Source organism: Oryctolagus cuniculus, chromosome 15, assembly GCF_964237555.1.
Source record: "Oryctolagus cuniculus chromosome 15, mOryCun1.1, whole genome shotgun sequence".
In the NCBI taxonomy this organism is placed as follows: Eukaryota; Metazoa; Chordata; class Mammalia; order Lagomorpha; family Leporidae; genus Oryctolagus; species Oryctolagus cuniculus.
In genome coordinates this window covers 63,277,822-63,304,546 of record NC_091446.1, presented here as the reverse complement: position 1 = coordinate 63,304,546, position 26,725 = coordinate 63,277,822, and the positions used below count along the sequence as shown (strand labels likewise).

At 44.0% G+C, this 26,725-nt stretch overlaps 1 protein-coding gene across 8 annotated transcripts in view; it reads left to right on the top strand.

Annotated features, from left to right (window-relative positions):
- Positions 1-26,725, top strand: part of ASCC1 (activating signal cointegrator 1 complex subunit 1) — a 108,500-nt gene that overhangs the window by 36,781 nt on the left and 44,994 nt on the right. For all 8 annotated transcript variants that reach the window (XM_070057803.1, XM_051823793.2, XM_008269983.4 and 5 more), the window contains 2 exons: positions 8,381-8,517; positions 17,597-17,716. In XM_070057803.1, the coding sequence (XP_069913904.1) occupies positions 8,381-8,517; positions 17,597-17,716 (257 nt within the window). The remainder of the gene's footprint in view (positions 1-8,380; positions 8,518-17,596; positions 17,717-26,725) is intronic.

Here is a 26,725-nt window from a genome sequence, read left to right as displayed (position 1 = left end):
GGAGTTCTGACTTGGGCTTGCCCCAGCTCTGGTTGTTGTGGGCATTTGGGAGTGAGCCAAAGGATGGAGGATCTTTCTGTATCTCTCTCTGTCTCTCTGCCTTTCAAATCGAATGAAAATAAATAAGATTTTTTTTATAAAAGGAAACGCTTTGTTCTTATCCATCAAGTATTGATACACAGAATCATAAATTTCTATTTTTCCATAGTTTACAAATTATATTGTTTTAAAAATTACTTATTTGATAGAGAGGGAGAACTTTTCATATCTACTGGTTTCTCCTCAAAGGCCCACAGTGGCTGAGGTAGGCCAGACCAAAGCCAGGAACTCAGTCTGGTCTCCGACATGGGTGGCAAGGACCCCAACTACTTCAACTATCACTGCTGCCTCCTGTGGTCTATCTTAGCAGTGAGCTGGAGCCAGGAATTGGAGTTGGCATTCTAAAAAGGGATATGGGCATCCCAAATAGTATCTTAACAGCTGTATCAAACATCCCCTGAGTGTTTTTCTAAAGGTTGGTTGTGGCTGGTATTCTAGCATAATGGATTATGTTGCCACTTGCAACGCCTGGCCATATCGTAGTGTAGGTTTTGAGTCCTGGCTACTCCACTTGATCTAGCTCCCTGATGATGTGCCTGGGAAGGTAGCAGATCATGGCCCAAGTATTTGGCTTCCTGCCACCCATGGGAGCTCTCTGTCCGCATCTGTATTTCTCTGTGCCTCTTAAATTAATAATTAAAATATGATTGTGTATATATATATATATATTTTTTTTTTTTTTTGACAGGCAGAGTGGACAGTGAGAGAGAGACACAGAGAGAAAGGTCTTCCTTTTGCTGTTGGGTCACCCTCCAATGGCCGCCACAGCCAGCGCGCTGCGGCGGGCACACCGCGCTGATCCGAAGGCAGGAGCCAGGTGCTTCTGCTGGTCTCCCATGAGGTGCAGGGCCCAAGGACTTGGGCCATCCTCCACCGCACTCCTGGGCCACAGCAGAGAGCTGGCCTGGAAGAGGGGCAACCGGGACAGAATCCGGCGCCCCGACCGGGACTAGAACCCGGTGTGCCGGCGCCGCAAGCGGAGGATTAGCCTAGTGAGCCGTGGCGCCAGCCTGTATATGTTTTTTATCATTGACTTTTAAGGTTTTTAATTTGTTTATTAGATACACAGTTTGCAGATATTTTTCTCCCCAATATTTTTCTCTTTGGTTTGGCTTTTCATTTTCTTAATACTATCTTTTTGTTGTTGTTGTTAATTTGAGAGACAGAGCTCCCATACTGTGTTTCATTACCAAATGCCCACAGTGGCTGACTGGGCCAGGAACTGGCAACTCCATCTAGGTCTCCAAGCTTAGGGGCAGGGGCCCAATTACTTGAGCCATCACTGCTGCCTCCTGTGGTCTGCATTAGCAGGAAGCTGGATTGGAAGTGGAGGTGGGACTTATTCCCAGGCACTCCAGTATGGAATGCAGTCATCCTTAATGGTATCTTTGGAAGCACAAGTTATAAATTTTTATCAAGTTTGGTTTATCCATTTTCCTTTTATGGGTCATGTTTTGGGTATCATATATTAGAAAAGGCAGATATTGAAAGCATTTTTAATAGAATTTTGCTTTATTCTAAGTACTTAATGACAGTTTTTTAAAATATATATATATATATATATATATATATTTGAAAAGTAGAGTTATAGAGAGGCAGAGGCAGAGAGAGAGAGAGAGCGAGCTTCCATCCACTGGTTCACTCCCCAAATGGCTGTAATGGTTAGAGCTGAACTGCTTTGAAGCCAGCAGCCAGGAGCTTCTTCAGGTCTCCCATGTGGGTGCAGGGGCCCAGGCACTTGGGCCATCCTCCACTGCTTTCCCAGACACATCAGCAGAGAGCTGGATTGGAAGTGGAACAGCTGGGACTAAATCCGGTGCCCATGTGGGATGTTGGCACTTTACCAGCAGGTGGCGGCTTTACCCACTATGCTGCAGTGCTGGCCTCGACAGATTTTTGTGTGAGATTTGCTCAAATGCGTTAGGGCTTGCCTCTTGGAATTGTTTAGCCTACTTTGAGTAACGTTTTTCGGAAGGAATTAATATTGATCAAAATGGTAGCTTTGGAGTCTGACTGCTTATGTTTATCCCTTCTTAGAATGTCACCTTTGGAAGCAGGCTTCATTTCTCAGTGCCTCAGTTTCCCCATCTGTAAAATGATCCTCCCTGTTGGGAAGGTTGTCTGCATACTGCACAGAAAATGCCTGGAGTAGGGAAAGGGCCCGACAGATACTGGGTGATTGCTGGGGGGACAGCTCCCAGCTGTGATCTGGGGTGGGGCTGTGCGTGTTGGAACTGCTTGAGGGTCTTTTTAACGCTGTGTGCCTTTTCTGAATTGACACGTTGTGCCTTAGGTTGGAGCAGCTGGGTGATAATCCTTGCACTTAGGCTTCCTTGACACAGTTAAAGCTGATTGTTCCTTTAAATCACTTTCAATAAATGAGGCAATTTGGGTTGATGTGTGGAATCACAGAACTCTCTATCAGATGTAAAAATAGTTCAAGCTCCATTAACACTTACAAAGGGAATAATCTATTAGCTGCTGTTGCCAAGGCAAAAATGAGGCAAGAAATCTTAAGCAAACCAAGAACAGGATGCAAGCTGTCCACATTTGATAAATACGTTTTTCTGCCCTTGGAGTGTTTTATAAAGCCAGAGTTCTGATGGTGGGATAAGCATGTATAATTCAGAGCCAGTGTACCTGCTTTGCTTGTGTTGGAGGGAGAAGTCTCAGCATTTTTTTTTTTCCATTTTCAGAATAAGACTAATGAAGTTTTGTGACTTACGTTACCTTAAAAAGGGATTCATGATCTGATATGGGTGTAGTATAAAGAATATATAAGGAATTCCTAGAGCTCAGCAGTAAAAAGACAGCTAAAAGGTGAGGAAAACGTTTGAGTAGACATCGCTGTGACAAGGATGTGCAGATGCCCAGCAAGCACGTGCAAAGCTGTTCATCATCGCTGGTCGTTAGAGAAGTGTAATCTGAAGCCATTGGCTGATGCTCCAGATGACCATGATGATAACTGTTTTTTTTTTTTTTTTAAGATTTATTTATTTATTTGCAAGTTAGTTACTAAGTGCAAGAGAAGGAGAAACAGAAATCTTCTGTCTGCTGGCTCACTCCCCAAATGATTGCAGTGGCTAAAGCTAGGCTGTCCCAAGCCAGGAGCCAGGAACAACTTCTGTGTATTCTTCATGGGTGCAGGGATCCAGGGACTTGGACCATCTTCTTCTATCTCAAGTGCATCTGCAGGGAGCTGGATTGGAAGTGGAGCAGCTGGGACTTGCACCAGTGCTCATATGGGATGCTAGCATCACAGGCAGAAACTTTACTGGCTACAGCTTTACTGGCCACAGCCCTGGCCCCCCAATGTTGACAATTTTTAAAAAGGAAATAACTGTGATCAAAGCTATGAAGAAACAGGAATCTTAATGTGTGGAAGTACTTCAAAAAGCTTAAGGAAAATGGAATTAAAAAAGATTTTTTTGTTTCAAAAAAATTTTGAAACTATGTAGTTTATTCATCATATGCATTTCCCACAAACTTTCTGGAGACCCCTCATATTACTACTAGGAATGTACAATTCTGCCACCAATATGGACCTTTCTTTGGTGTTCTTTGAAAAGTTAAGCATAGCATTACCCTATGACTCAGCATTTCATACATATCCAAAGGATCCTAAAACTACTGAAGTGGGTGAGAGGGTGTACTTACCTTTAAGTACATGCTCTTGTCATGCACAAAGCTAAGCATTCTTAGTGCTGACATATGTAGGTAAATTTTACTCAGAAGGTGAAAAAGCAAACACACATGTGAGCATAGGTTGCCCAGGCAGAGAGATAGCTGTCATTCGCGGGCAGTGGGCCGGAAGATTAGCCTGACAGGAGAGAAAATGGGGAAGGGGTGGCAGGGAGGTCACCCCGCGATCCCTCCAGCTTCTGAGGAGAACTCTCCGCACCTGTTGGCCTCTTTTATGAGGTGAGGGTGGAGGTGTGCCAGGAGAGGTGTGAAGCCACGTGGAAATTTTAGGGTACCTCTGTAAATTCCATGGGGAGCTCAGTATCCATATTTCCGTGGCGTCTTTCCCCCAGTTCCCAGATGAAACAGGTGTGTCCTGGGAAAGGGGGCATTTTGATTGAAAAGTAGGAGGATAGAGTTACACATGGGGACCTTGTGACTTCAGCTCGGTGATGCCAAACTAACTTTCTGCCTGTTTATCCCACATCTTTCCCAGAACCTACATTTCATGGCATTCTGTTTTTCTGAGCTGTTCTATTGTGTCAGACCAGTATTTCCTTTCTTTAAGAAAAAAAAAGTTGGGGCTGGGGGCTGGTGTTGTCGTATAGTGAGTAAAACTTCCACTTGTGATGTTGGCATCCCATGTGGGTGCCAATTCATGTTCTGGCTGCTCCATTCTGATACAGCTCCCTGCTGGTGGCCTAGGAGAAATGTGGAAGATGGCCCAACACTATCACCAACATGTGAGACCCAGATGAAGCTCCTGGCTCCTGGCTTTGGCCTGGTCTAACCCTGACTGTTGCAGCCATCTGGGGGAGTGAACCAGCAGGTGGAAGATAGTATCTCTCTCTCTGTAGACCTCACCCCCTTTTCCCTTGTAGCTCTGACTTTCAAGTAAATGAATCTTAAAAAAATTTTTTCATCAAGGTGAAATTGACATAACATAAAGACCATTTTAAAAGCCAGTGTTCTGGCACAGTGGGTACAGCTGCTGCCTGCAGTACTGGCATCCCATGAGAGCACAGCTTTGCATCCTGGCTGCTCTACTTCCCATCCAGCTCTCTGCTAATATACCTGGGAAAGATGCTAATGCACCTTAGAAAGCGGAGGCTGGCCCAAGTGCTTGGGCCCCTGTACCCACGTGAGAGACCTGGATAAAACTTTCTGGCTTTGGTCTGGCTAGCTCTAGCCATTGTGACTATCCATTCCTGTGAACCAGTGGATGGAAGGTACCTCTTTTCTCTCTATGTCTTCCTCCCTCCCTCTCTCCCTCTCTCCCTCCCTCCGTCTCTCTGTAAATCGGCCTTTCAAGTAAATAAATCTTTTAAAAAACATTTTAAAGAGAACAGTTTGATGGTATTTAGTACATTCATGAAGTTGTACAACTATCAGTTCTATTATCATACCATACATTTTTATCACCCCAAAAGGAAATCACAAATTGGTTAAACAGTTGTTCCCTGGGCTGGTGCTGTGGCATAGCAGGTAAAACCACCACCTGCAGTGCTGGCATCCTATATGGGCACCGGTTTGAGTCCCTGTCGCTCCCCTTTCGATTCAGCTCTCTGCTGTGGCCTGGGAAAGCAGTAAAAGATGGCCCAAGTCCTTGGGCCCTTACGGCTGCGTGGGAGACCTGGAAGAAGCTCCTGGCTCTTGGCTTCGGATTGGTGCAGCACTGGCTGTTGCAGCCAATTGGAAAGTGAACCAGCAGATGGAAGATTTCTCCTCTCCCTCTCTGCTTCTGCTGCTCTCTCTGTGTAACTCTGACTTTCAAATAAATAAATGAATCTAAAAAAAAACAAAAACAAAAAAAACCGTTGTTCCCTAGTCAGCTCTCCTTCTAGCCCTTGATGACCACCTGTGGATACCTGATGCAGATATTTCCTGTTAATAGAATCATATAAGTGTAACATTCTGTGTCTGACTTATTTCACTGAGCATAATTCTTTTTGTTTTTTAGAGATTTACTTATTTAATTAAAAGAACAGAGCTACAGAGAGAGAGGGAGAGACAGAGATCTATCCATTGGTTGATTCCCCAGATGATTGCAACAGTCATGGTGGAGAGGACCCAAGTACTTGGAGCATCATGTGCTCCCTTGCCAGGTGCATTAGCAGGGAGTTGAATCTGAAGTGGAGCAGCCCGGAATTGAACTGGCTGTCTTAAGCTGCAGCTTAACCTGCTGCACCCCGATATGGGTCTTAGCATAATTTTTTAAGGGACATCCGTGTTATAACAGATACCAGTGCTTTACTCCTTTTTATGGCTGCATAATATTCTGTATGTGTATTTGTGTGTGTGTGTGTGTGTGTGTGTGTATAAATACTTCAACATCATGTTTTTGTTGATGGATATTTGGGTTATTTTCTTTTTTTGGCGATTGTGAATAGTGCTTTTTGAAATATGTGTATGTGTATTTGCTTAAGTCCCCTTTTCAGTTCTTTTGAGCATAAACCCAGGAATAGAATTGCCAGGTCATAGGTAATTTTTTGATTTCACTTGTTGAGGAATTGCCAAAACATTTTTCACAGTGGCTGGATCATATTACATAGCTACCAGCATTGCATGAGGGTTCTAATTTCTGCATATCCTCACCAGCACTTATTTGCCATGATTTTGATTATAGCCAGACTAATGAAATGGTACTTCCTTGTGGTTTTGATTTGCATTTCCCAAAGTGACTGATGATGAGCTTCTTCATGTTCATGTTAGCCATTTATATTTCTTGTTTGGAGGAATGTCTATTTAAGTCCTTTTCCCTTTATTTATTTGAAAGACAAAATGAGAGAGAGAGAGAGAGAGAGAGAGAGAGATATCTTCCATTCACTGAGAGAGAGAGAGAGAGAGAGAGAGAGAGAGATATCTTCCATTCACTAATTTATTTTCCAAATGGGCACAATAGCCAGGTCTGTGCCAGGCTGATGTCAAGAGCCAGGAATTCCATCCTGGGCTCCCATGTGTGTAGCTAGGGCCTGATTACTTGGGCCATGTTCTGCTGCCTTCTCAGGCACGTTAGCAAGAGACTAGATCAGAAGTGGAGCATCTAGACCTCAAACTGGTACTTGGATATGGGATGCTGGCATCATAAGTGATGGTTTAACTTGCTATGCCATAGTGCTGGCCCTCCATTTTAGAAATTAGATTTTTTTTTTTTGGTTGCTGAGTTGTAAAAAGTTTTTAAAAATATATTCTCGAGACCAGATGTTGCAGATAAATTATTTACAAGTGTTTCTCCCATTCTGTGAGTTTGATAGTATTGCACAAAAGTTTCAATTTTGATGAAGTCTCATTTATCTGTTTTCTCTTTTGTTGCCATGGTTTTGCTGTTACATTTATAAATGAATTCATTGCCAAATCCAAGGTCATAAAGATTTAATTCCTTGTTTTTTTCTAAGAGTTTTATGATTTTAGCTTTTTTAAAAGTTTGAGGGGCTGGCACTGTGGCATAGTGAGTAAAGCAGCTGCCTGCAGTGCCAGTATCCCTTATGGATGCCAGTTCAAGTCCCGGCTGCTCCATTTCTGATCCAACTCTCTGCTATGGCCTGGGAAAGCGATAGAAGATAGCCCAAGTGGTTGGACCTCTGCACCCGGGTAGGAGACCCAGAAGAAGCTCCTGGCTCCTGGATTTGGATCAGCTCATCTCTGGCCGTTATGGTCATTTGGCGAGTGAACCAGCGGATGGAAGACCTTTCTCTCTCTCTGGCTCTACCTCTCTCTGTAACTCTTTCAAATAATTAAATATTTTTTTTAAAAAATTTATTTGAAAGGCATAGAAAGAGACAGATCTCCACTTGCTCGTTCACTCCCCTGTGCCTACAACAGCCTGGGCTGGGCCAGGCAAGAATAGCCCTCAGTTCTAGTCTTCTGTATTAGTGGTAGGGACCCAACTACTTGAGCCATTATGTGCTGCCTTCCAGGGTGTGTGTTAGCAGGAAGCTAGAATTGGGAGCATATAGGATCTTAATTGCTGGGCCAAATACCTGCCTAGTTTTAACTTTTATATTTAGATCACTAATCCATTTTGAATTGACTTTTGTATATAGTATGAGATAGTGGTCCAGCTTTATTCTTTATGTTTATTTAGTTGTCCTGGCATGATTTTTGGAAAATATTAGTCTTTCTCTGTATAATGGTCTTGGCACCTTGTTGAAAATCAATTGGCCCAGGGCCCAGCATTGTGGTGTAGTGGGTAAAGCCACTGCCTGTGATTCTGGCTTCCCATATGGGGACTGGTTCAAGTCCTGGCTGCTTCATTTCCCATCTAGCTCCCTGGTAATGGCCCGGGAGAAGCAGTGGAAAATGGTCCAAGTGCTTGGGCCCCTGCATCCATGTGGGAGACCTGGATGAAGTTCCTGGATCCTGGCTTTGGCCTGGTTCAGCCCTGGCTATTCTGGCCTTCTGGGAAGTAAGCCAGTGGATGGAAGATCAGTCTCTGTTTCTCTCTGTCTCTGTCACTCTGACTTTCAAAATAAATAAAAATTAATCTTTTTTTTTAAAGTAATCGGCCATAAATGTATGGGTTTCTTTCTGGGGTCTCAGTTTTGTTCCTGATAGTAACTTTTGTATGGGCTGTTATTTGTTTTTCTCTGTTTGGTAACAGGATCATGGAGTTGATAGCACCATTTTCCAGAATCCCAAAAAGCTTCACCTAACTATTGGGATGTTGGTACTGCTGAGTGAGGAAGAGATCCAGCAGACATGTGAAATGCTACAGCAGTGCAAAGAGGAGTTTATTAAGTGAGTGATGCTCAGGAGTGGGAAGGGGTTCAAGCTGGGCTGGCTGCAGTTGGATATCATGGACCTGTGTTTGCACTGGGGAGCTGGATGACATAGGAAAGGGATTTGTTGACTCACCTGTTTGTAACACTAAACCTTGAACCACTGTCTGAAATGTTTAAAATGCATTTGAAGCATTGATTTACAGATTCTTATGGAGAGAAAAATCATTGTCTCCCATCTGCTGGTTCATTCCCCAGAGGTGCACAACAGCCAAAGCTGGGGCAGGCAAATGCCAGAAGCTAGAAACTCCATCCAGGTCTGCAACATCGGTGGCAGTGACTTCAATTGCCAGGGTGCATATTAGCAGGAAGCTGGAATGTCGAGTGGAGCCAGGCTGTCAGCTTGGGCATTCTGATACAGGATTGGGCCTCCCCAGTGGCAGTTTACCCGCTGACCAAATGCCTGTCCCATCTTAGGTGTCAGATGACTGGTACAGGTTTCCTTGGCTCTCTGGAGGCTCTAGGGTAAAACCCGTTTCCATTCCTTTGAAGCCCAGTTTGTAGAGGCTGTCCACTATTGGCACTCTTCCTCCATCTTCAACTTTAGCCACATTACCCCCTTGCCCCTCTGTTGTCATAATCTCTAAGGCCATAGCAGGCACAGTTGTCTGCCTTTAAGGATTCATTGGATTTTTTTAAAAAGATTTATTTATTTATCTGAAGAGTTACACAGAGAAGGAGAGGCAGAGAGAGAGAGAGAGAGAGAGAGAGAGAGAGAGAGAGGTCTTTCATCTGCTGGTTCACTCCCCAGTTGGCAGAAATGGCTGGAGTTGCATCGATTTAAAGCCAGGAACCAGGAGCTTCTTTCGGGTCTCCCACATGGGGGCAGGGACTCAAGGGCCTGGGCCATCCTCTTCTGCTTTCCCAGGTCATATTAGAGAGCTTGATCTGGAGTGGAGCAGCTGGGACTTGAACCAGCGTCCATATGGGATGCCAATACTGCAGGTGGTGGCTTTACCTGCTACACCACAGTGCTGGCTCTGGATTCATTGGATTTGATTGAGCCCACCCAGGTACTCCAGGCTGATAGCCCTATATCAAGTTCCTTAGCCATAATTACATTTACAAAAGTCTCTTTGCCATGTAAGGCAGCATGTTTACAAATTCCAGAAAGTATGATGTGGGCATTTCTGGGGTGGGGGCATTATGCTGCCCACCACAGTAACATATGCATCACAACATGACTTTCTAGGACAATCTTCATATGTTTCAGAAACACTGAATATATTTTTCTTTTTTTAAGTACAGTGAGTTTTATTTGCTTCAATAAGAATATCGGAAACCTTCTAAGCAGTCTGTTTTAACTCAGAGAAAACACTGCTGTTCTGAGGGCAGAGTTGTTATTCCTATTTATTGTAAAATTTTGATTTACACATACATCTGATGTAACAGCTTTATTTCAAAGAACCATCTCTTTCCCTCTCTCCCTTTACTCCACAAACTTAAGATTGATGGAGAAGAGAAATTTGAGCGCTGACTCATTCTAATGTTACAAACATGTCCTGTGCCGTTCTAACACGGCCTTGTAGAAGTGGGTTCATCGGGTGGAGCGAGGTACAACTGCGGAAAAGTTTCCCCTAGGTGCGTTGTACACAAAACTGTATAATACAATGACTTACAGGTGGGCCAGTGTAGCCTTTTTCATTGTTTTGAAGGTAAGATACTTTTCTTGAGTAAAATCGTGGGCTGATCAGGATTGCAACCGGGCTGTCCTGAGAGCAAAGAACATTTTTTTTTATTCTTTGTTCATTGCTGTTTTCTCTCAGTCTAACCTAAAATTTGGAATAATCTGGTGTTTGTCATTAGATATTTGCAATTTCCCCTGTATAAAATGAATGTTACAGAGCAGGGCAATTTTACTTGGTTTGAGGATCAGTTCTGATCTTTTAACTTATTTCTGGTTTACATTTGCCAAACTAGCTGGAAGGAGCTGCATTTCCTTGGCTGTCATGGGGATAACACTGCTAAGAAGAAATGCAGATAAAATATTTGTTTGGAGAAGCATTTATTCTTTTTACCTTATGAAATCAGGCCTTAGGTTTTTAATCACCCAAGCTTTATTCTAAGCTATGTGAAGATTTAACTGTGTTCCCCCCTTTGTCACTTAGTGCCTTTTGTGACTAAATGCCAAAGCTGAACCCTTTCAGCATGTCAGAGTTGGTGTGCTTAGGGAATAAAGAGCGGTTTTAATAGTCCCCAAGAATTTTTGACATGACAGGATGAAAATAGTAATTGTAGTTTTTCAAATTCAGCAAAGCTTTTGAAATAGGACAAAGTTACCCTGCCAAAAATCTGCAGTGCGTGCAAAAATTTGTTTGAAGATGCTCTTTTCAGAAAGCTGGAAAGATTTGAAACCAGCGAATAAAATGAAGTGAGCCTCCCTGCCCTCTTATCCAACCCCCCCCCCCCCCCCATGCACCATCTGAAGAGCGTGTCGTGCAGAACTGATGCTCTGTGGAGAGGGAGGATGAGGCTCAGAGCTGGGTGTTTGCTCAGGTTAGAGGTGCCTTGTTTCCCTAAAGGAAGCGGCTTCTCCGAAGTGGAAGGAAAGTACCTTTGTTGAAGCCCAGGTGCATGAATTTTATCGTCTAACTTTTTTTTTTTATTCCTTCTTGCTCTTTGATCTCAGCCTTTGCATTTCTTATACTTAGAAAGAATGTCAGTGAAAAATGGCATTTCTAATATGAACCCTTAAAAATTTTAATTGCATTGGTAAGTAATTATGTTTTTTCAAAGAAGCTTATTTTTATTTATTTGAAAGGCAGAGAGAGAGAGAGATTGTCCATCTACTGGTTCACTCCCCAAATATCTGCAGGATACCTGCCAGGGCCAGGGTGAAGCCAGGACTCAGGGACTCAAGTCAGGGTCTCCCACTTGGATGGCAGGGACCCAAGTATTTGAACTCTTATCTGCTGCTTGCCAGGGTGTGCATCGGCAGGAAGCTGGAATCCAAAGCAGAACCAAGACTAGAACCCAGGCCTTCTGTTATGGGATGCAGGAGACCTAAAGGGTGTCTTTTTAAATTTTTTTATTTTATTTTTTAAAGATTTATTTATTTATTTGAAAGGCAGAATGACAGGAGAGGGAGAGAGACCTCTCCCATCAGCTAGTTCACTCCCCAAATGACTACAACATTTGCTAAAGCCAGAAGCCCTGAACTCCATCCTGATCTCCCATATTGGGGTAGGGTCCCAAGCACTTGAGTCATCTTCCACTGCTTTCCCAGGCACATTAGCAGGGAGCTGGATTGAAAGTGGAGTAACCAGAACGCAAACCAGCACTCCAGTGTTGGATGGGAGTGGTAGCTTAACCCACTGTGCCACACCTGCTTTGTCTTAATTGCTGCACTAAATGCCTGCCCCTAACCTGAGCCTTTTATGGACTAAAGATCCAAAATTAAAATCAGAAAAGAAAAACAAGAAAAATGAGTAGACCTGTATATAATGTGCTATAGCTTAATTTGATGCCTTTTAAAATTCAAGTCTTAAAATGAATGTGGCTTTATTTGATTAAAACTGTGGTGCTATATAGATGTTATAAAGAAGTGGGTAGGGAATGTTTTAAGTTTGGAAGTTTGTTCTTGGATTTAGAGAATACTATCTGATCAGAAACAGGATTTTCATTTCAACTCTTTGGCTAAAGGCTATGTAGCTCAATAGAGTTTGAATGAATTATTCAGTGTTGAGTAAATTCTGAAGCTCTAAATGTGTCCCTTGTGACTTTTCTTTGTGAGATGCAGGGCACAGACAGCACAGTGGCTCCGAGTGTGTGCTCTGACAGATACACCCCACCGGTGTGGCTCCAGTGTCACCTCACTGCCAGAGCATGCCCAGTAGATCCAAGGTTGCACCAAATGAGAAGTTTAAGAGGGACAAGAAGGGAGAGAAGAACAGGAGAGAACATACCTGTGAACAAAGGAGAGTGTCCAGTTACTGCCTCAGGTGTCACTCAGTTGGCAGGTATGCTCACTGTGTTGCGAGTGGAATACTTTGGCCACTAAGACAAAGAGCAGTATCAGGTAGACCCCTCTCCTGCCCTTTCATCTCTCTATTGGAAGTCTTAGCAGTGGGCTGAAAGAGTTTCTGTTTCTTCTTACAAAGCAGGCTTGGCATCCTGTTTCATTTATTTATTTATTTATTTATTTATTTTTAGATTTATTTGTGTATTTTTAGATTTATTTACTTATTTACTTGTAATCATAGAAGAGAGAGAAAAAAGCAAGCGAGTGAGAAAGAGAGATCTTTCATTAGCTGTTTCACTCCCCAAATGGTTGTTGCAGCCAGGGCTGGGTCAGGCTGAAAGCTAGGAGCTAAGAACTCCATCTGGGTCTCCCATGTGGGTGGCAGGGGCCCAAACACTTGGGCTGTCTTCTGTTGCTTTCCCAGGTGCATTAGCAGGGAGCTGGATCAGAAGCAGAGCAGCCAGGACCGGAATTGGCGCTCACATGGGATGCTGGCGTTGCAGGTGGCTGCTTAACCTGCTGCACTACAACGCAGGCCCCAGGAATTCACCTTTGATGAGTCCTAAAATGCTTTGTCTTTGATTCCGTATCACATTTTTCTTCCCAGTGACAATCTATGTGTTATCACATCGATCTCACAATTCTCTAGAACAACCTTCCCCTTTAGAGTAGACCACCCATTTAATATAAGGCATTGTGCCAAGTGCTGGAGACATGGGGGGGTAAGATGGAGAGAATGTCTTGCCTCAAGGGGCTTGCAGAAGGCATGTGCAGAGTTGAGTTTTAGCTGGGTTTTGGCTTAGCACAACAAGGCCTTTTCTGGTTGAAGTAGAAGTCCGTGTAAGAAGTCTGGGAAGAAAACAGGATGGTAGGGTTTTAATTTTTTTTTTTTTTTTTTTTTTTTTTTGACAGGCAGAGTGGACAGTGAGAGAGAGAGAGACAGAGAAAGGTCTTCCTTTGCCGTTGGTTCACCTGCCAGGTGCTTATCCTAGTCTTCCATGGGGTGCAGGGCCCAAGCACTTGGGCCATCCTCCACTGCACTCCCGGGCCACAGCACTTAACCTACAATTAATACATGTTAATTTTAGAAGAGTCAAAACTTATAAATAAAGTATTACTTGTAATCTTACCCTTTAAAGATGGTTACTATTGGGGCATGCATTTGGCTGAGTGGTTAGAACACCTGCATGCTATATTGGAGTGCCCGGTTTTGTCTTGGTTCTGGCTTACTACAGATGCAGACCCTGGTAGGCAGTAGTAATGGCTCAAGTAGGTGGATCCCAGCCATTCACCTGAGAGACTTGGATTGAGTTCCGGGCTCCTGGCTTTGGTCTGGCCCAGCTCTGGCCATTATGGGCCCCTGGGGAGTGAATCAGCAAATGGGAAATCTCTGTCTCTCTGACTCTATTCAATTGAAAAAAAGGATAATTGGGGCTGGTGCTATGGCTCACTTGGTTAATCCTCCGCCTGCAGGGCCAGCATCCCATATGGGTGCTGGGTTCTAGTCCCGGTTGCTCCTCTTCCGGTCCAGCTCTCTGCTGTGGCCTGGGAGGGCAGTAGAGAATGGCCCAAGTATTTGGGCCCCTGCAGCCGCATGGGAGACCAGGAGGAAGGACCTGGCTCCTGGCTTTGGATCAGCGCAGCACTGGCCATAGAGGCCATTTGAGGAGTGGACCAACGGAAGGTAGACGTTTCTCTCTCTCTCTCTCTCTCTCTCTCACTCACTCTCTCACTGTCTATAACTCTACCTGTCAAATAAAAAAAAAAGGATAATTGTATATGTATAAGTGCATATAAATATGTATATGGATAAATGTACTGTATACATATAAATATATGTAAACAGTATATCATAATACCTTGGAGTATAAGCCTTTGTGTGTCTATATGTACCTTTGTTCTTTGGGGTGTAATTGTAGTAAAATGCATACATCTTAAGGGTAGCTGATAAATTTTGACAAATGTATATATACCATATACCTTACCCAAATTGAGATGTAGAACACTGCCATCTTCCCCATGCCATTTTCCAGTAAATTCACTTCTCCCAGGAAAAAACACTGTTTTGCAATAAACTAGTTTTACTTATTAACATCCTATAAATAAAATAATTCACTTTTGTGTTTGACGACTTTTGCATATTTTTATTTTAACATTTTGATGAAATATCTACATGTAAAAAATGTTTTTTTAAAGATTTATTTGAAAGACTGAGTTACAGAGAGAAAGGGAGAGAGATTGTCCACCTGCTTGTTCACTCCCCAAATGGTCACAATGCCAGGGCTGGGCCAAGCTAAAGAAAGGAGCCAGGAACTAGGAACTTCATCTGGATCTCCCAGATGGGTGCAGGGGCCCAAGTCCTTGGGACATCTTCCACTGCTTTCTGAGGCACATTGTCAGGGAAATGGATTTGAGGTGGAGCAGCTGGGATTCGAACTGGTGACCATATGGAGTGCCAGCGTTGCAGGCAGTGGCTCAACCCGTTACACAGCAACTCCAACCCCTACGTGGTTCAAAATTTTAAAGCAGCAAGGAATATGCAGTGAAGAGTTTCCTTCTCACTGCTATCCTGCTGAGTGCTGCTTTCCTCTTTAGAGACAAGCAGTGTCCTTCCTGAGATTTTGTATATGGACAAATATGTGTCTACAGAATATTTATATATATATATTCTTACTGTCATCTTTTGTACAGCATAGCATACACAATCTTATGCACCTTTTTTTTTTTTTTTTAAACTTAATTTATTTGAAAGGCATAGTTACGGAGAGAGAAAGAGATCTTTAATCTGCTGGTTCACTCTCCAAATGGCTGTAATTGCTAGTGCTGGGCCAGGCTGAAGCCAGGAGCCTGGAACTCCATCCACGTCTCCCACATGTGTGGGAGTACTTGGGCCCTCTTTTCCAGGTATATTAGCAGGGAGCTGGATGGGAAACAGAGCAGCCGGAACTTGAACTGGAATTCTGATATGAGATACCAGCATCACAAGTAGCAACTTAACCCACTGTGCTATAATGCTAGCCTCCATTGTATATCTTTTTTTTTTTAAGGATTTATTTATTTATTTGAAATTCAGAGTACACAGAGAGAGAGAGAGGAGAGGCAGAGAGAGAGAGAGAGAGAGAGGTCTTCCATGTGATGGTTCATTCCCCAATTGGCCACAACGGCTGGAGCTGCACTGATCTGAAGCCAGGAGCCAGGAGCTTCTTCCGGGTCTCCCACGCAGGTGCAGAGGCCCAAGGTCTTGGGCCATCTTGTACTGCTTTCCCAGGCCATAGCAGAGAGCTGACTTGGAAGTAGAGCAGCTGGGTCTCAAACTGGCACCCATGTGGGATGCCGGCACTTCAGGCCAGGGCACTAACCCACTGTGCCATAGCACCAGCCCCTCCATTATGTATCTTTTAAAAAACTTAAATAGGAGCCGGCGCCGTGGCTCAATAGGCTAATCCTCCACCTTGCGGCGCCGGCACACCGGGTTCTAGTCCCGGTTGGGGCGCCGGATTCTGTCCCGGTTGCCCCTCTTCCAGGCCAGCTCTCTGCTATGGCCAGGGAGTGCAGTGGAGGATGGCCCAGGTGCTTGGGCCCTGCACCCCATGGGAGACCAGGAAAAGCACCTGGATCCTGGCTCCTGCCTTCGGATCAGCACGGTGCGCCGGCTGCAGCGGCGGCCATTGGAGGGTGAACCAACGGCAAAGGAAGATCTTTCTCTCTCTGTCTCTCTCTCTCACTGTCCACTCTGCCTGTCAAAAATTAAAAAAAAAAAAAAAACTTAAATAGGGGCTGGTGTAGTGGCATAGTGGGTTAAGCTGCCACTTGCAACACCAGCATCCCATAGGGGTACCTGTTCATGTCCCAGTGGCTCCACTTCTGATCTAACTCCCTGCTAATTCACCTGGGAAAGCAAAGGAGAATGGTCCAAGTGCTTGGGTTCCTGCACCCATGTGGGAGACTGGAACGATACTCTGGGCTCCTGGCTTCAGCATGGCACAGCTGTGGTCATTGTGGCCATTTGGGGAATGAACTAGCAAATGGAAGATAACTCTCTCTCCCTCTCTGTAACTCTGCCTCTCAAATAATAAATCTTAAACTTAAATATGTAATTGCCCCAAATCAGTGCCTAAAAAGCTCCCATACTCACATGTGTGTTTTATTTGTTGCTCATAGAATGTAATTTATCTAAGCAGTCTCATGTTATTGGATTTTGTTGCTAGTCTTGTGTTACTCCAAACAATGTCTCAGTCAAAACCCTATGCACAAATTATTTCTCATAGCTATGTCTGTATTAGTGAACTGTGTCAAGATGCACATAGTATCTGCTTGTTTCTTTTTTGTGTGCTTATCATTGGGTTCAGGTTTGACCATCATGTTCCATTGTTTAGAGAACTTCCCACCCCTTTATAGTGGTTTCTTTATGTTGTCCACTGCCTTTTGCCCAAGTTTTGGCCACCACTGGTGTTCTTTGTCTAGATCCCTTATTTTATCAGGAGTTGCAAAATGGGATATTCTAATTTTGTTATTCCTTCTGCATTTGTTAGTTGGAATTCCTTTGTAAAGAAGAGCTTTGCTTCATCAGATATGGTTGGTTATGTAGTTCAATTTGTAATTGTTTCCTTAGGATGGGCTCCAAAAATGAAGTTGCTTGGGCAAAGGGTTTCCATTCTTGACGGCTTTTTATAAATACTGCCAGATTGCTGTTAAGCATGTGATATCAGTATACAAGTGTAGTGTTGTTATGTAAGTGAAATGCTGTTTGCAACTTGTCAAATTGATGAAGAAAGAATGGCCCTGGGAGATGAGCCAGCACAGTAAGGGTCTTTGTCATCATCCCTTGGCCTTTTCATTAGAGCGCATGAACGGGTATTGGGGTAAGTAGAGTGGGATGATGGAAACACCTTCCGGTGTTTGCCAGTTTATGTGCATCCAACCTTTATTCATTTTGAAATTAGAAGGACGGATAATGTGGTAAGAAAAAACCACAACCATTTCATTATGTAATATTTGACTTTGTATGTTAACCATATTCAAAATGTAATAACCCCCTTAGCTTAAGAAGCTAAAAAATCTTGCTTTTCCTTTGCAGTGACATTTCTGGGGGCAAGCCCCTGGAAGTGGAGATGGCAGGGATAGAATACATGAACGATGATCCTGGCATGGTGGACGTTCTTTACGCCAAAGTCCATATGAAAGATGGCTCCAGCAGGTACGGTTCTGGAATGCTGCTTTGTTCCAATTGGGAGGTGGCTGGAAACATCCTGGAAGTTCATTCTTTTTCTGGGGAAGTGAATAGTAACCTTTAGATTCTATTGTCTTCATAATAAAACACAAGATGAAGCTTAAAACTGAGTCACTTGCCCTTTCTCTTCTTATCTCTTCCAAGTTAGAAATGTTTACTTGGCAGCCAGTGTTCTCTTAGATCTGCAGTTGGGCTCAACACACTCAAACCTGAGTGCAATCATCTTTCTAGATTTAATCTTTTTCTGGAAAATCGGCTTAGTCTGCCCACCATCACCATTCTGCCTCCTGTCACAATGCCACTTTCCCTGGGCGTACAGAGAATCTTTCCTCTTACACTGTGTCACTTTATGGAGTTGGTGTTTGCCTACAGACAGGTTTTAGGAATGTTCACCATCAGCGTGGAAAGCTCAGTTCATTTGATTCCTTTTCTTTGGGCTCTTAATATTATAAAGAGTGTCAATTGTTTGTTTTATCATCATTTTTTTGATAGTAAGTAATATCATGCAGAGGAATTTCTTGTGGGAAAAAGTATCACATTTTTAGTTTGATAACTATTGAATTACTTGGATAGTAGATATTCTTTTTAAAATTTTTAGAAGTTTATTTCCACTTTATTTGAAAGGCAGAGAGAGAAAGAGAAAGTGCACTGCCACCTGTTGGTTCGCTGCCCAAATGCCTGCAACAGCCAGGGCTAGGTCAGGCCAGAGCTAAGGGTCCAGAAGTCCATCCAGGTCTCCCACATGAGTGGCAGGGACCCCAGCACCTGAGCCATCACCTGCTGCCTTCTAGGAGGCTGGACCAGGAGCAGAGGAGCCAGGACTCAAATCAGGTACCCGTTATGGGATGCAGGCATAGCTGCTGTGCCAAACATCTGTCCCTTGGATAGTGGGTATTGACAGCAGCTGTCGAGTTTTTGTGGAACTCAGTTCTTCCTTTGTGTTTTCCAGGCCACTAAGAGGCAGGAAAGATGACATTTTTGGATGGGAGTTTCTAAGGTGATGTAACGCAGATGTAGCGAACCCTAAAACAAAATGGCAGTAAAAGCTTTAACAACTTCAGAAGATTATTAAGATTAAATTAATTCACATGAAGTGCTGGGAGCAGTGCTTGGTACATATTAACATCATCAGAACATCAAAAACTATTTGCTGTTTTTGATCGTTGGTATTACCATACCTCGATGCCTTCTGGGCATTCTCAGTCTGCAGTTCAGCCTGTGTCTGAGTCTGGCTTAGGCACCCACAGTCATTTCCAGTGTTGATTCCATTTATTAGTAGACTCAGATACTGTGGAGAGGGCAGCATTGTGGCACAGCAGGTTAAGCTGCTGCTTGGAACTCTGGCTCTCATATTGGAGTGCATACTGGAGTACTGGTTTGAGTTCTGGCTGCTCTGCTTCCAATCCAGCTTCCTGCTAATGCAGCTGGGAAGGCAGTGATAAGATGGCCCAAGTGGGAGCCAGGATGGCTTCTGGCTTTGGCCTGGCCCAGTCCTAGCTGGTACAGTCATTTGGGGATTTAATCAGCAGGTGGAAGATCTCTCTTTCTCTCTCTCTCTCTCTGTCTCCCTCCCTCTCTCTGTCATTTTGCCTTTCAAATAAACAAATTCATAAATCTTTTCTTAAAGTACTTTGATGAGCAGAAAAACCCAATTTGAATGTGACTTTTCTTTAAAATTCTTAAAAAGTGAGGGTTGTATTTGGTATAGTCGTTAAGATGTCGCATGAGATGCCCACATCCTGAATTGGGGTGCCTGGGTTCTAGTCTTGGCTCCACTTCAGATTCTAGCTTTATATTGACGTGCACCCTGGCAGAGAACAGAGGATGCCTCAAGTAGTTGAGTCACTGGCATCAACATAGACCTGATTGAGTTTCTGCCATCTGGTCCACTCCTGGGTATTGCAGGCATTTGGGGAGTGAACCAGTGGACAAAAGATGTCTTGTTGTCTGTGTGTCTCTGTCCATGTAATTAATTAAGTAGAAAGGCAGAGCTTCAGAGAGAGAGAGAGAGAGATCTATCCACTGATTTACTCCCCAAATGGCTTCAACAATCAAGCTGAGGCTGGCTGAAGCCTGGTGCCCAGAACTCCATTTGGGTCTCTCACATGGGTGGTAGGGGCTCAAGCACTTGGACCATCTTCTACTGCTTTCCCTGGTGCATTAACAGGGAGCTGGATCTGAAGTACAGCAGCTGGAACTCGGACCAGTGCTCTAATATGGGGTGCTCGTGTTGCAAGTGGAGGTTTAACTTACTTGTGCCACAGTGCAAGCCTCTCTCTGTCTCTCTGCCTTTTAAAAGTAAAAATATTAAAAATAAGTAAATTCTCAAGAGTATTGAGAACCCTAGGCTGGCGTCGTGGCTCACTTGGCTGATCCTCCACCTGCGGTGCTGGCACCCCAGTTTCTAGTCCTGGTTGGGGCGCCGGGTGCTAGTCCTGGTTGCTCCTCTTCTAGTCCAGCTCTCTGCTGTGGCCTGGGAGGGCAGTGGAAGATGGCCCAAGTACTTGGGTCCCTGCACCCGCATGGGAGACTGGGAGGAAGTACCCAGCTCCTGGTTTTGGGTCGGTGTAGCGCCAGCCGTGGCGGCCATTAGGGAGTGAACTAATGGAAGGAAGACCTTTCTCTCTGTCTCTCACTGTCTATAACTCTCTCTCTCTCACTGTCTAACTCTGCCTGGCAAAAAAATTAAAAAAAAAAAAGGTATTGAGAACCCTAAAGAACTTTTGTTTTGGGGGTTAAGTCTATCAATATTTACCTTATTAGAATTAAAACTGAGGTATTTAATATTTATGAATTGAGATAATAGGCATACGTTCATTTCTGATGTATATAACTACCACACTGTTCATGAAAAATCACTGTATTTTCCAAACCAAAAACATTTAGTGAGGGGGAAGGCATGGTTTTACCTTTTTGCAAATCTCTTTAGTAGAAGACGACTGGGCTCCCCTGTGTGCTGCGTTACTCAGCCTTTTGTGATATGTTGTTTTGATCGAAGTGTGTGAGAAAATTCAGCCTCACACAGATATGCCATTGGAAAAGTGAGGAGTACGTTTAATGACCTTTTCAGATTTGTGTGTATTTCCTACTCATTTATACATTGGGAAGTCTGAGTTTCTTATAGGTTGTTGCATTGTGGAATCTGAGACCCTATCAACGAACATTTTGTACTCTGTTACATAACGGAAAATCCACTGCTCTGTGTTGCATTTTGACTATTTTTTTACCTATCCAGTTTTATAATAGTAGTCATTTAGAACATGTTGGATAACTGGGTTACACAGATCTTCCAAATGTTGACACTTTAATTATGCAGTATTAAAAATATGTATTGGGGCAAGCATTATGCCTGACAGTTAAGATGCTGTGTGGGATGCCCACATACCATATTGGAGTGCCTGGGTTCGCGTCTTGGCTCTGCTTCTGATTTCACCTTCCTGCTTCCTCCTGGGAGGAGGCAGGTGAGGGCTGAGGTGACTGGGTCTCTGCCACCCACAGGGCAGACCCAGATTGAGTTCCTGGGTCTTGGTTTCAGCCTGGTCTAACCCTGGCTGCTGGGGGCATTTGGGGATTAAACCAGCAGATGGGGGGATCTTTGCCCATCTGTCTCTCTCTGCTTTTCAGATAAATACATTTGTAAAAATATGTGTTACTATCACAACCAGTTTCATTAAAATCTTTAAGCATTGGGAAGCTGTCATGCTCACGGTGGCAGATGCGTTTTCCGCAATTCCAGTTTTCACTTTAAAGCTCATGTTTTGTTCCAGGCGAAAAATACTGAATTGTTTTCCTTGAAGTTCTTTTTTGAAAAAATGTCTGCCAGATAGCTAAGTCTGAATAACTATAATTTGTCTGTCAGTTGTTCTTTCAAGTAAAAATGTTGTGTACCATGGACTAAGACTAGTTGAGCACACAGTGCAGGACACTAACAAGTGTTTCTGCTTCCAGCCAGCCATCTGTTGAGGTATACAGGCCAAGTGTGCTACACATGCTGCCAATTTCATCACACAGAATATTAAAAAGATGTGTGCACAGGGGCTGAGAGTTAATAAAATTTATCATCTTTATTGCTTCAACAAGGATAAAGGAAACTAAACTACCTTGAAAAAACCCCTTGAATGTATAATGAAGAACATATTACTAATAGTACCATTTATCGCTAAAGTGCCAGCAATTTTACCCACCATTGCCTTTGTACCATCAGACAATTGTCATGCCAGTGAAAAAGGCATATAATAGGGGCAGATGTTTGGCCTAACAGACAACTGCATTCCATATTGAGAGTACCTGGGTTCAAGTCTAGACCCTGACTCCTGATTCCAGCTTCTTGCTAATGCAAACACTGGGAGGCAGCAGTGATGACTCAAGTAATTGGGTCCCTGCCAACCACATGGGAGGCCTGGATTGAGTTCCCAGCACTGGCATCAGCCTGGCCCAGTCCTGGCCATTGCTGGCACTTGGGGAGTGAACCAGTAGATGAGGGCTCTGCTTGTTTTGTATGTCTCTCTGGTCGTCAAATAAATGAAAATAAGCACAAAAGGGGCTGGCGCTGTGGCTCACTTGGCTAATCCTCCGCCTGTGGCGCCGGTACCCCAGATTCTGGTCCCGGCTGCTCCTCTTCCAGTCCAGCTCTCTGCCGTGGCCCGGGAAGGCAGTGGAGGGTAGTCCAAGTGCTTGGGCCCTGCACCCGCATGGGAGACCAAGAGGAAGCACCTGGCTCCTGGCTTCGGATCTGCGCAGTGGCGGCCATTTGAGGGGTGAACCAATGGAAGGAAGACCTTTCTCTCTGTCTCTCTCTGTCTATAACTCTACTTGTCAAAATTTTAAAAAAGCCCAAAAAACAAATAATGTTATATTACTGATATATATTATAGTTTTTACCTCATGGACCCCCCTGAAAGAGTTTTAGGGACCTTCAGAGGTCCATAGGCTACACTATGAGAACTCTAGACTGAATATGAGTTGATTTTAAAGAATTATTTATTCAAAAGGCAGAGTTAACAGGGGCAAATGCAGAGAGAGACAAAGAGGTCTTAGATCCGCTGGTTCACTCCCCAAATGGCTGCAATGGCTGGAGCTGGGCCAGTCTGAAGCCAGAAGCCAGGAGCTTCTTCTGGGTCTCACATGCAAGTACAGGACTTGGCCTATCTTCTGCTCTCCCAGGCTACAGCAGAGAGCTGGATCAGGAGTGGAGCAACTGGGACTTGAACTGGCGCCCATATGAAATGCTAGCACTGCAGGTGGTGGCTTTACCCTCTGTGCCACAGCACTGGCCCCATGAGTTGATTTTTAACATTTCAGATTGCATAGTTTCCCAGTAAATTGTAACCAAGTTTTGGTCAACACTTACGTTTGCGTGGTAAGATCGTTTTATCTCTAATTATTTCAACATCTGTATAAAAGGATTGTCATTATGCAACTATGGAAGTTAAATTTACTGTTATAAAACTAAAATCCATCCTAGTTTGCAGACATGCAGTTAATGTGAAGCTTTATGGAATATTACATGGGATTATAGTGCTTCATTAAATAGATTTGGGAATGTTTCCTAATCTAGGGCTTTATTTCTGTCTTAATGTGCATATGGCACAGACTTCACAGTTTTGATTTGCTGTGTTCTTGTAAGCTGCCTATTTTTGGTGGTTCCAGAGAGATAAAAGAATGGTCACTGGGGAAGGATGATAAAGTCATTACCCTTGGTTTTGCTGGTCTTCAGGTACAGGGAATGAAGGGTTTAAGATTAGAAGGAAAAAAAAGTTGTAGAAACTTGATGCCTTGGAGGCAGTTCTCAGAAGTCGTTTGTCCCCACACTAATGAAAGGGTAATACACCCTTTGTTTCACAAATCTAGCCCTTACACATTTAGTGTACTTCCTGTTCTCAAGGCTTTGTAAGTTAAAAGGTGAAATGTCCACTGATCAGCCTGGAAGGTTTCTGAGTAATCTTCATCTCTCTTACTACTCTGTTTTCTCTTTTGTTCATTCCTCCTCACAGAAGAGCCATGTTTGTGTTATTTCGTTATTTCAAAAAGATGTGCAAATCATCCCCCACATCTTCAGTATATAGAGGACGTAGTCACCTCTTAATTGAATTGAATTTAAGAACTAATTGAATGCCTCCTTTGTGAAAGATAGTTTGCAAGGCTGTGCCACTTGATACAGAAATGAGTGACACATGGCTCTGTTATTAAGGACTTCTCAATCTTTTATGTTTTTTATGTGAGAAGCCATGGCTCAATACAAAAGGCAGGAGACAGAGGCCATGTTGTAATGAAAATACACACACTCAACTTTCTTTGTATGCTTTGATGTATTTTAAATCAAAGATTCCCTTAAAATGATTGAATGTGAAGTGCCCGACCTTTAAAAGCATGGAATCACTGAGACCAGAATTTTCCTCCGGAAGCCAAGAGCTGAGAGAGTGGAGTTAGACTTCCTGATGCATCCTGAGTTTGGCAAAGCATGCGGGGTGTGTGTGTGTGGTTAAGGAACCTTGTCCTTACCTGGTGGTCTGCCCTGGGACCGCTGTGCTGAATACAGTGGCTCCCGTGTTCTTTGACTCTCTCCAGCCCCACCCTTGCTCCTCCTCTCTTCCTGAGGACAGAAAGTCAGCTCATCAGCTTCCTCTTTTTTCCCTCACTGTGTACTTGATCCATCTCCCCCACCCCTTTTCATCTGGTGAAGCTAATCCCTTGACCCCATGCCTTAGCTCCTCAGAGAGAGACCTGGCACCATGAGCTACTCCAGCCTGCTGGGCATTTCAGGTTGTCCCCCTACCCGCCCTGGCATTTTTGGAATACCCAGCGTGTTAGGGCTGGTAGACCTTAGGGCCTGGGCCTCCCAGAGGAGGCGATGGCAGTGATCAGAGGGGGCTGGGGTGATGACTGTAATCGAACTGCTCCACCCACGTGTGGGCAGATTTCATGAAGGAGGCTTTACAGTAGAAGTTTTGGTCCTGAGTAAGGAGTTTGCAGGCTTAGAGGGTAACATTTTGGGAAAAAGGGATAAATAACAAGTGCAGTCAAAAAGACACAGGAGACCCCATTTTCCAGTAAAATGTGTGAAATAGTTGAGAATGGGCTGAGGTGGAAGATGAGGCTGCAGAGTAGGCAGGGCCAGGTCTAGGCACACTGCTAAGACACCAGGTAAAGGAAGGTGGGTTTGGTCATTTGTGTATTCTACACAAGTTTATTGAAAGCCTGCTGAGTGGCAGGCGCTGTGCTAGGCTCTGAATATACTCATTGCCCCAGTGTAGTTTACAGACTAATGGGGAAAAACTGAAATTAACAGATGACACCTATGTAATTGTACAGTGTGCTGCAGACAAGGCAGGGGGAGGGGGCCCTGTGGAACAATGAGTAAATGTGAGGGCAGTTTAGGCTGGGGAAGGCAAATCAAGGAAAACTTCCCTAAGACCCTGGTGGTGGACTGAGGTCCAGAGGAGCAGGAGTCTGCAGGCTGAGGGCGGAGGGAAGACTCTTCCTTCCTGTAAGCAACAGCAAGAGCAGAGCAAAAGCCCGGAGGCAAGAAAAAATCTAGCAAACTCCAGGCCTTGGTCAGGGCATAATTAGCAGATGTAGCATGACACAGACTGACCACCTGAAGAATCTAGAGCTGCTTAGATTGAGGCAGTAGCTGCAAGTAAAAGGAGCAAGGTTTCTTTTTTATTTAATTTTATTTTTTCTTTTTTTAATTTTTTTTAATTTGACATGTAGAGTTATAGACAGTGAGAGAGACAGAAACCTTCCGTTGGTTCACCCCACAAATGGCTGCCACGGTCGGCGCTGCGCCGACCTGAAGCCAGGAGCCAGGTCCTTCTTCCTGGTCTCCCATGCGGGTGCAGGTGCTCAAGCACTTGGGCCATCCTTCACTGCCTTCCTGGACCACAACAGAGAGCTGGACTGGAAGAGGGGCAACCGAGACAGAATTGGTGCCCATATGGGGTGCCGGCACCGCAAGGCGGAGGATTAACCAAGTGAACCATGGCGCCAGCCCCTCTTTTTTATTTTTACGTATTTATTTATTTATTTGAAAGGCTGAGTTACAGAGAGGCAGAAGCAGAAAGAGAGAGGGAGAGCAGGAGAGGAAGGGAGAGAGGGAGAGGGAGGGAGGGAGGTAAGGGTCTTTCATCCACTGGTTCACTGCCCAAATGACTACAATGGCTGGAGCTGCACCAGTCTGTGCCAGTTTGAAGCCAGGAGCTTCTTCTGGGTCTCCCATGCAGGCTCAGGGGCCCAAGGACTTGGGCCATCTTCCACTGCTTTCCCAGGCCATAGTAGAGAGCTGGATCAGAAATGGAGCAGCCGGGACTTGAACTGGCACCCATATGGGATGCCGGCACTGCAGGCAGTGGCTTTACCCTCTGTGCCACAGTGCCAGCCCCAGCAGCAAGGTTTAAGACCAGCGGAATAAATAGAAATCCAGCCAAGATAAATCATAATGGAACTGCCGTTCACTGAAAGCAAAGAGAGGATCTTAGAAAGATCCTTAAAGAGAACCCTGTAGAGGGTCTGCAGTGAGAATGACAACAGACTTCTCAATGGTAATAGTGGCAGCCAAAGGGTGGTAGAATCATGTTTTCATTTAGAAAAAAACCAGAACAAAGGTGAAATAAACTTTTATAGATGAGAGAATTTATCGCTAAGAGATATCTACATCAGAAGAACTTTAAAAAATATATTTCAGGAATGGGAAAGTGGATCTAGAAAGTATGCGATCCAAACAGTATGAGATGTAGAAAGCAGTGGTGAATAACTGAAATGGTGAACATTGTCCATATAAAATAATCACTCCATATTTAGAGGGTGGTTAAAAAATGAGGGAAGTATAGTATCAGCTGGCTGCATGTTGAGTTAGGACTAAGGGGATTCTGGAGTTGCAGGATTCTAGGCTTTTTGGTTTTTTAATTGATTTACTTTTTATTTGTTTTTAATTTTAATTGTTTTAATTTTTAATTGTTTTAATTTGTAATTGTTTTC